The sequence below is a fragment of the Pongo abelii genome, chromosome 9, assembly GCF_028885655.2.
Source record: "Pongo abelii isolate AG06213 chromosome 9, NHGRI_mPonAbe1-v2.0_pri, whole genome shotgun sequence".
Taxonomy (NCBI): domain Eukaryota; kingdom Metazoa; phylum Chordata; class Mammalia; order Primates; family Hominidae; genus Pongo; species Pongo abelii.
The window spans coordinates 113,905,220-113,915,233 of record NC_071994.2 but is presented as its reverse complement, the minus strand read 5'-3'; the positions used below and the strand labels follow the sequence as shown (position 1 = coordinate 113,915,233).

At 38.5% G+C, this 10,014-nt stretch overlaps 1 protein-coding gene across 1 annotated transcript; it reads left to right on the top strand.

Moving 5' to 3' along the window:
• Nucleotides 1-1,342: 1,342 nt before the first annotated feature.
• LOC100455442 (heterogeneous nuclear ribonucleoprotein A1-like) lies at nucleotides 1,343-2,531 on the top strand. The gene has a single exon (XM_002822446.4). It carries the CDS (start codon nucleotides 1,343-1,345, stop codon nucleotides 2,303-2,305), a length of 963 nt encoding a protein of 320 aa, XP_002822492.2. The 3' UTR covers nucleotides 2,306-2,531.
• The last annotated feature ends 7,483 nt before the right edge of the window (nucleotides 2,532-10,014 follow it).

Genomic DNA, 10,014 nt, shown 5'->3' with positions numbered 1-10,014 from the left:
AGGAAAGTAGAGGGTTGGATCAGAGAAAAACACACAGGGCTGTTTCATTGATGTTGAGAATGGTTTAGTACCTAGGATGGGTGGTAGGGTCATGAGTTTTCATTTTATTATTATGCTGCAAAACTTCCATATATGTTATATATATTATTGTGTATTTATCAAATATTATATGACAATAAATAATTTAAAACGGATACGAGAAGAATACTTAGAATTATGTCTTTTTTATCATTTCAGATTGTTTATATTACAAAGTTGCATTTTATATTTGAGCAGCAGGCAGCCAAGAATATGTGTACAGTATACTGAAGTTTACAAAGGCCTTTCTTATAACATCTTTTGAAAATCTTGTATAGTAGTTATTATTATACCTGCCTTTCAGATGAGTAAACCAAGGAAGAGCTTAAATGATTTATTTAATCTCACATGACCTGCCAGTAGGAGAGATGTCTTTAATCGTCTAAAATTAATGCTCCTATAACCATTTGGAAGCATAGGGCTTTCTTGTTCAACAGAAGACCAAATGAATCCTAGAACATTAGAGCTGGAAGGAGTTTAAAGATCAGACTTTTCAATTCGTTCATTTCATAGATGGAGAAAAGAAGACCCACGTACATTAAGGATTTGCCTGGCATCACACAGCTCCTTTCAATGGAAGAAAGGACAGTTGACTCATGTCTTGACTCACATCTTCTGAACCCAAGTGAAGCCCTTTTACACTCTATCAGACTGCTTTTGAAGTAGATTGATACTATTATTTTGTAGCCACTTGGCTATAAGAGAACCAAAAACTTGAACTTAAGGCATGCCAAATATCCATCATTCGGATGAATGTTGAAGACTGTGATTCATAACAGAAAAGCTGCAGACAGCCTTATTTATTAAAAACATCAACTGATGTATTAAATATCACAACACTTTAACTTATAAATGCAGGTTTGATATTTGCAAAAAAAAAAAAAAAAAATTCCTGCAACAAGAGGAAGAACCCAACAGCTGCTTTCTGAAGAGAAAGAAAGAGCCATATCATTTGAAGAGATCTTCAATCTGAGACATCCAGTGAAACACCAGTGGTACTGGTTCTTAAAATGGCATCAGATTCATTAAAACATATACATATGAGTTGGTGTATTAGTCTTTTAAGAATACTGAGATCCTCAATAGTCTTTCCTCACACTCCTTATAATCTCCAGTTACTAAAGGCTTTTAAATTCATTTAAATAGACCCTATAGTGAATAACTATAAAAAGTAGAATGAGGAGATACACTTGTCAGCTTACTCCTTTCTGCCCGCGGACACTGCTGAGGAAGCATCAATAAAGTCTCTCTTCTCCCTGCCGTCATGTCTAAGTCAGAGTCTCCTAAAGAGCCTGAACAGCTAAGGAAGCCCTTCATTAGAGGGTTGAGGTTTGAAACATCAGATGAGAGCCTGAGGAGCCATTCTGAGCAATGGGGAATGCTCACAGACTGTGTGGTAATGAGAGATCCAAACACCAATCGCTCCAGGGGCTTTGGGTTTGTCACATATGCCACTGTGGAGGAGGTAGATACAGTCATGAATGCAAGGCCACACAAGGTGGGTGGAAGAGTTGTGGAACCAAAGACAGCTGTCTCAAGAGAAGATTCTCAAAGACCAGGTGCCCACTTAACAGTGAAAAAGATATTTGTTGGTGGCATTAAAGAAGACACTGAAGAACATCCCCTAAGAGATTATTTTGAACAGTATGGAAAAACTGAAGTGATTGAAATCATGACTGACCAAGGCAGTGGCAAGAAAAAGGACTTTGCCTTCGTAACTTTTGACAACCATGACTCAACGGATAAGATTGTCATTCAGAAATACCATATTGTGAATGGCCGCAACTGTGAAGTTAGGAAAGCCCTGTCAAAGCAAGAGATGGCTAGTGCTCCGTCCAGCCAAAGAAGTCGAAGTGGTTCTGGAAACTTTGGTGGTGGTCGTGGAGGTGATTTCAGTGGGAATGACAACTTTGGTCATGGAGGAAACTTCAGTGGTTGTGGTGGCTTTGGTGGCAGCTGTGGTGGTGGTGGATATAGTGGCAGTGCAGATGCCTATAATGGATTTGGTAATGATGGAAGGAATTTTGGAGGTGGTAGCAGCTATAATGATTTTGGCAATTGCAACAATCAGTCTTCAAATTTTGGACCGATGAAGGGAGGAAACTTTGGAGGCAGAAGATCTTGCCTCTATGGTTGTGGAGGCCAACACTTTGCCAAACCACAAAACCAAGGTGGCTATGGGGATTTCAGTAGCAACAGTAGCTATGGCAGTGGCAGAAGATTTTAATTAGGAAACAAAGCTTAGCAGGAGAGGAGAGCCAGATAAGTGACAGGGAAGCTATAGGTTACAACAGATTTGTGAACTCAGTCAAGCAGGGTGGTGGCAGGGCTTAGCTGCTACAAAGAAGACAGGTTTTAGACAAATATTCATGTGTATGGGCAAAAAACCTCAAGGGCTGTATTTGTGACTAATTGTATAACAGGTTATTTTAGTTTCTGTTTTGTGAAAAGTGTAAAGCATTCCAACAAAGGGTTTTAATGTTTTTTTTTTTTTTCCTGCACCATGTTGTTGATTGCTAAATGTAATAGTCCAATCATGATGCTGAACAGAATAAATGTCTTTTAAAAAAAAAAAGTAGAATGAGGAAATGGGAAGAGAACTGGACCTTTTTTTGGAGCCAAAGGACCTAGGTTTAAATGTCAGATCTGCCGTTTACTTGCTTTCTGAGGTTAAACAAGTTTCTTAACCTCTCTGATCCTTGGTTAACTGATATGTAAGGTGACAATGATAATTACTACCTTACAGAATTAAGAAATATAATGTATGGGGAAGTTCTTAGTAAACTGTAATAAATAATACAAATATCCTTGTAGCTTTTATACAAAATCCTGTGACTCAATCAATTACATAATCGTCCATTCAATAAGCATATTGATCACCTACTCAATAAATGAATGGCACTGTTTTTGATACTGTGGAACATCCCAAGATAGAAAAAATCTGGTTTTGGCCATTTGGGAACCAAAGGAGATATTTTTTCCTAATATATGTAAATATTTATATTAAGAACCCATATGTAATAACGTCCGTAGAATTAGTACAGAAGAAAAGATAAGACTACAGGGCTGGGAGAGATCAATCTGACTAGAGTGATAAGGAAAGGCATCTTAAAGAAGATGGCATTGGGCCAGTTTTTAAGGATGGGCAGGATTTCTAAAGGAAGAGGGTGGCTTTCAAAGTGGAAGAAAAAGCATGAGCAAGGGCTTAGAAATGGAAGCACACCTTCCATCTCCTCTGGATCCTTATTTGTTTTTTATGTGAGCACTTGGTTTTTCACAGTATCACTTTGTTTACCGGTGTCTCCTTTGCACATCCAATGTGTTAGGTCATTCTTGCCTGACTGTAAAGGAATACCTGAAATTAGATAATTTATAAAGAAAAGAGATTGATTTGGCTCACAGTTCTGCAGGTAGTACAACCATGGTGCTAGCATCTGATCAGCTTCTGGAGAGACCTAAGGGAGCTTTTATTTATGATAGAAGATGAAGTGGGAGTAGGCATGTCACATGGCCAGAGCAGGAGTAAGAGGGGGAGGGAGGTGCCACACACTTTTAAACAACCCAATCTTGCATGAACTCACTCATCATCAAGGAGATGCAATTAAGCCATTCATGAGAGATCTGCCCCCATGATCCAAAAACCTGCCACCTTGCCCAACCTCCAACACTGGGGATTATATTCCAACATGAGATTTGGTGGAGACACAGATCCAAACCATATCATTCTGCCCCTGGCCCCTCAAATCCCATGTTCTTCTCACATTGCAAAACATAATAATCTCCTGCCAATAGTTCCCCAAAAGTCACAATTTGTTTCAGCATCATTCAAAAGTCCAGACTCCAAAGTCTGAAACAAGGCAAGTCCCTTACACCTATGAGCCTATAAAATTAAAAAATATATATTTACTTCCAAGACACAGTGTGAGTACAGACATTGGGTATACACTCCCATTCCAAAAGACAGAAATTGGCCAAAACAAAGAGGCTACAGGCTCCATGCAAGTCTGAAACCCATTAAATCTTTAAGCTCCATTAAATCTTTAAGTCATTAAATCTTTAAGCTCCAAAATAACCTCCTTTGACTTCATGTCCCACATGCAAGACAAAATGTAGCAAAGATGGGTTCCCAAGGCCTTGGCCAGCTCCACTCCTGTGGATTTCCAGGGTTCAGCCCCAAGGCTGCACTTACTGGTTGGAGTTGAATGCCTACAGCTTTTCTAGGCTCAAGATGTAAAGCTGCCAGTAGATGTACTATCCTGGGGTTGGGAGGTCAGTGGCCCCCTTCTCACAGCTCCAGTAGGCAGTGCCCCAGTGGGGTCTCCGTGGGGCCTCCAACCCCACATTTCCCCCTCAATACTACTGCCCTAGTAGAGGTTCTCTGTGAGGGATTGCCCCTGCAACAGTCTTCTGCCTGGCACCCAGGCTTTCTCATACATCCTCTGAAGTCTACAGGGAGACTGCCAAGCCTCCTTCACTCTTGTACTCTGCATGCCCACAGGCTTAACACCACATGGAACTCTCCAAGGCTTATGGCTTCCACCCTCGAAGTAGCAGCCTGAGCTGTATCTGTGACCATTTGAGCCATGGCTGGAGCTAGAACAGCAGGGATGTAGGAGCAGTTTCCCAAGACTACACAGGACAATGGGGCCCTGGGTCTGGCCCATGAAACCATTTAGCCCTCCTAGGCCTCTGAGCCTGTGATGGGAGGAGTTGCCTCAGAGATCTCTGAAATTCCTTTCAGGTCTTTTTCCCATTGTCTTGGCTATCAGCACCTGGCTCTTTCTTACCCATGCAAATATCTCTAGCAAGTGGTTGTTCCCCAGCCCACTTAGATTCTTCCCCTGAAAAATGGGCTTTCTTTTTCTACCACATGACCAGGCTGCAAATTTTCCAAATGTTTAAGCTCTGCTTCCCCTTTAAATATAAATTCCAATTTTAAGTAATTTCTTTGCTCCTGCATCTGAGTTTAGGATGTTAGAAGCAGCCAGGCCATATCTTGAATGCTTCGCTGCATTCCTCCACGAGATACCCTAGGTTGTCACTGTTAATGTCAAACTTCCACAGAGCCCTAGGGCATGTACACAATATAGTCACCAAGTCCTTTGCTGCAGAATAACAAGGGTAACCTTTCTCCAGTTTCCAATCAGTTCCTCATTTCTGGACTTCACTTGTCCACATCACTATCAGCATTATGGTCACAACCATTTAAGCAGCCTCTAAGAAGTTTCAAACTCTCCCTCATCTTCCTGCCTTCTTCTGAGTCCTCCAGACTCCTCCAACTTCTGCCCATTGCCCAGTTCCAAAGCTGCTTCTACATTTCCAAGTATCTTTATAGCAATGTCCCACTCCTAAGTACTGATTTTCTGTATTAGGCCATTCTTGTATTGCTATAAAGGAATACCAGAGACTGGGTAATTTATAAAGAAAAGAGATTTAATTGGTTCATGGTTTTGCAAGTTGTACAAGCATAGCACTGGCATCTGCTTGGCTTCTGGGGAGGCCTAAGTGAGCTTTTACTCATGCCAGAAGGCAAAGCGAAAGCAGGCATATCACATGGCCACAGCAGAAGCAAGAGAGTGAGGAGGGAGCTGCCACACACTTTCAAATAACCCAAACTGTCATAAACTCACTCATCACCAAGGAGATGGCACTGTGCCATTCAAGAGGGATCGGCCACCATGATCCAAACACCTCCCACCAGACCCCACCTCCAAAACTAGGGATTATATTTCAACATGAGATTTTGCAGGGACACAGCTCCAAACCATATAATCCACTAATCCCAGTTAGAATATGAGATCTTTGAGTGCCAGAATCATGTCTCATAAAGCCTAAGGCAGTGCTGGGTCCATAGAGAGGGTTCAGTAAAGGAGCTGCTGACATACTTTTATGGAAGGCTCCATATGTGCTTTCTGAATGAAAGGATAGGGAATAGAAAAATATCAGCACAGAAAAGTGCTTTAAATTAATGAGACTAATGGTATATATAAACCAGCACATTGTCCCATAAACTTGGCCATTTTCCCATAATCCCTATGTTTTGTATTTTGCAAAGCAATAGAATTATTACTTTAATTTGGGAAGAACACATACACACACACACACACACACACCAAGAAGGACAGAGTGAGACTTAATCTCCAAAGCTGATGTGTGACTTGTGTTTTGAAGTCAATAATGATAAAACAAATAAAGCTGGAAAATGTAGCTTTGCTTGAGGTTTTATAGATTCTTTCTTTTTCATAAAAATCTTTTTAACCTGAGTTCATACCTATCCAAAGCAACAAGCCCAATGTCAATTTTATACATTTTGAAGGCTATGGCAATCATTCTCTTGATTTTGGTTCTTCTTTTTATAACTGTATTCCATTATTATCAGAGACATCTTTGATCTATTCCCTGTCCTTCATATGAGATAGTTAAGAGTGACTCCTAATATTAAATCCAGAATACATGGTTTGAATTAGAAGCTATAGGAAGATTCATCTCTAATATAAAGCTATTTGTAGGAAAAATATTCCATGATACTCTATGTGTAAATTATTAACAAATGCATTTCCAGTGAGTCTTTTTTCTCACTCTTTGGTTCTGTGAAACAGCAGGAAAAAATATATTGCCAAATAAAATATTTTTATAACTTTATTTTTATTGCCTTTGAGATAAATCTCAGAGTACAAGTTTTTGAGAAGACCTCCAGCAATAAAGAGCTATGTATATTATATATACGAACAATTATTTTCTGGTTTGACTTTGGGAAAAAGAAGATAAAATTCATATATTATAGAGAGTTGATATTGATATTTTTGTAAAGAAAGAAATACCAAGCAATCATTCAATATTTCTCTAGGGAAGTTTTCTGGCTTGAGGGTTTAAATAATATTTTTATTTATATAAAAGTACAATGTAAGATCAATTTTGTTTCCTTTTCATTAAATAGCAGTAGGCAGTTTGTCTGCATTGCATTTGAGAGATACTTGTCTTCTTGCCTTTGGCAATTTAAGAAGATAGCAATAGATAGGAAATAAGACATCTTTTATATTTATATTATACATTGGGTTCTAGAAAAAGTTGCTCTTGAAGAGGGCTCCAAATTAATTTTTGACTTTTCCAAAAGAAATTTTCAGTGTCCAAGCAAAGTGGAGAACTGAAAAATTGTTCAGTAATTTGAATTCTAAGTAGCGTATTTGGATAATTCGAGGAGAAAACATTTTATCTACTCATTCCTTCATCCGTTTTTTCAACAAATATTTTCTGAGACTCTCTGGTTCCAGGCATATATCCAGCCCTGGAGATTCAGTGGTGAACGAGATAGGTACAGCCCTGCCTACTGGAAGTTAAATAATCTTCTCAGGACTCCTGCCCTTCCCAATCATAAGAAAATCATATTCTGTTCAAGGATAAAGAGAATGTAGCCAAGAAATTCAGCCAAGAATAATATATTAACAATAACAATTCTGTAAGGAGCCCTTGTGCTGTGTGCATCATAAAATCACTTCCATCATTACATTAGCCAAAAGAACCCTTGCCCAAAACTTATTGCTTGTAAATCAAGAGTTTTATAAAAACAATAAAACAGATAATTAAATGATTGTATCGTATGATGTACATTTGCCATTAGAATAAGTTTAAGTTTTCAAGGATAGCTTTTAGAATATTTTCTCATATACAGAATCCCTCCTATTTGGGCAGCTGCCTGCAAGGAAAGGCAGAAGACACTGAATAGAGGATCTAACCTGCTTTTCTCCTATTTATAATATATACATAATTTAAGGAAGACTGACATACACAGCAAGATTTAGGGAACTTATGGGACACATGTCTCTTCTATCACTAAATTTTAGTTTGTGATAAACTGTATCCCTATTCAATTCAACCCTGATCTTCCCTATTTCACTGGCCTTATGTTTCCTTTATAAAGTAGAAGATCCTGTTTTGTACACACTGTCTGGTGACTGGGATTAAAGAGTTGCCACTCCTATTCTCTGAGTTCCCAAACAAAAGACCCTTAATAGTAACAGCTAATCCTGGAAAGGTCCTAATCATGGTTTCTTCCACCCTGTTAACTAGCCTGTGTCTTTCCACTTCCATCATCAGAAATATCAAAATAAAATTTCCATATGCGTTGAAGGCTTCATTTAGAAAATGAGATTAATGCTGATTCCTACTCAACACAAACAGCTCTCTTGAACATAATATGAACTAACAACTAGAGGATTCTAAGTGCTTAGAATAAACAATTGGCTAACATGAGGCTTACAATTCTCCAATCCTTTTTTTTTTCAGGGATATTTGATGTGTAGTGGCTGGAATATACTAAATGCATATAACTATATTTTAAATAGTACTATCAACATTGGGTTTTTCTATTTTGGCATTAACACTAGTAAGATAGCAAATGTAATTGTCATAATATATTACATAGATAGGAATGAAAGAGGAAAGACATTTAGTTAACACTCTTCTCATATCAGTGATACATAACTTCTGATTTCAGTGATACATAAGTACAATATCACATAAATTCTAAAATCAGATTTTGTTGAGCATGGCTCAACAGGATGACATTTAAATCAAGCTGGACAAATCTAGTATTGATCAATTTTGTCTCAAGAAAAATTGTATATAAAAGAAAGATTGATAGGCCTTAACTGTTGGTGCTTTCATTTTGAATAATAATTGTAATAATAATCATATAATAGTTTCAATAATAGCAACTAACATCTATGAGCAGAATATATGGAACTTTCTATGCATGATATCTTTCAATCATCACAATAGCCCTATTGAAAAAAATACTATCAATTATCTTCATTCTACATACAAGGAAGCTGAGGAGCAAATAAAGTAATTTGTCCAGTTACGTAGCAAGTAAGTAATGGATTCAGGACTCAAATGCAGGGAGTCTATTTTCATTATGTAATAGGACTAACCCCTAGAAGAACAAAAAAAAATCTGCACTACTTTGGTATTCATTGTAACTGAAAGAAGTAAGGTAACAACTAAATTTTAAAAGCTTATGATCCCTGGAAGTAGGGAAGACATGAAATGCAGCATTCCTCAAACAACATTTCTTGAATATGGATTCTTCATCAGGGAGATCAAAATCACTGTGTTTAAATAGACTTATGAAATACTGGATTAAGCCAAGTGATAGAGTGCTTCTTGCTAGAGCATATTTTGGGGTCTTACTATGCTGATATGCACTATGAGTCTATGAAATGGAAATGTAAAAAGAAAAAGGGATTTAATCAAGAGCACTTTGCTTTTATGGGGCATGTCTGAAGAAGTGAACTAAAGTTTTTTCAACACAACTTTGAAAAAACTCATCTAAGGAACAAACCAGGATAGAAGTTGAGTGAAGGGAAGGGCATCAGAGGCCAAGCAGAGAGCAGAGGCCAAGTAGAGGGCCAGTGAACAGGTTTGCTCACAGAGTACAAGTGGACTGTATCACCTTATAACAGGCGTCACTGAAATAAATTATAATATAATACAATATAATAGTAACACAGAAAGTTCTACAGGGATCCAGAAGGTCAAGTAATCACTCTCTTGGCAGTTTCTTTCCAAAGGGGAGAAAGTGAGGATGTTTGCCCCACTTGAGCTTGATGGTGGCTGCAGCTCAACTGACAGTCTGAGAGGCAGCAGCCTGGCATGTCCCCCACTGGAAGGGACAAAGCAGCCACTGTTCAGTAGGCTAATAGGGCTTGCCATTTTGGAGAATCCATGGAACCATTATCAGAGAAGAAGAGGCCCTGGAGGATACCAAATGGCAGTTGGGCTGGCCAATTCTAGTGGATATGCAACTGGGATGACAAAGGCCCTGTATGTGAGTATGTGCATGATTCCTCTAACGATTTCCTGAACTAGTTGAGAGGAATTTGAATATAGCTGGAGTCTCCTCCAGCTATAGATAGAACTTCAGCTGGAAACTGAGCC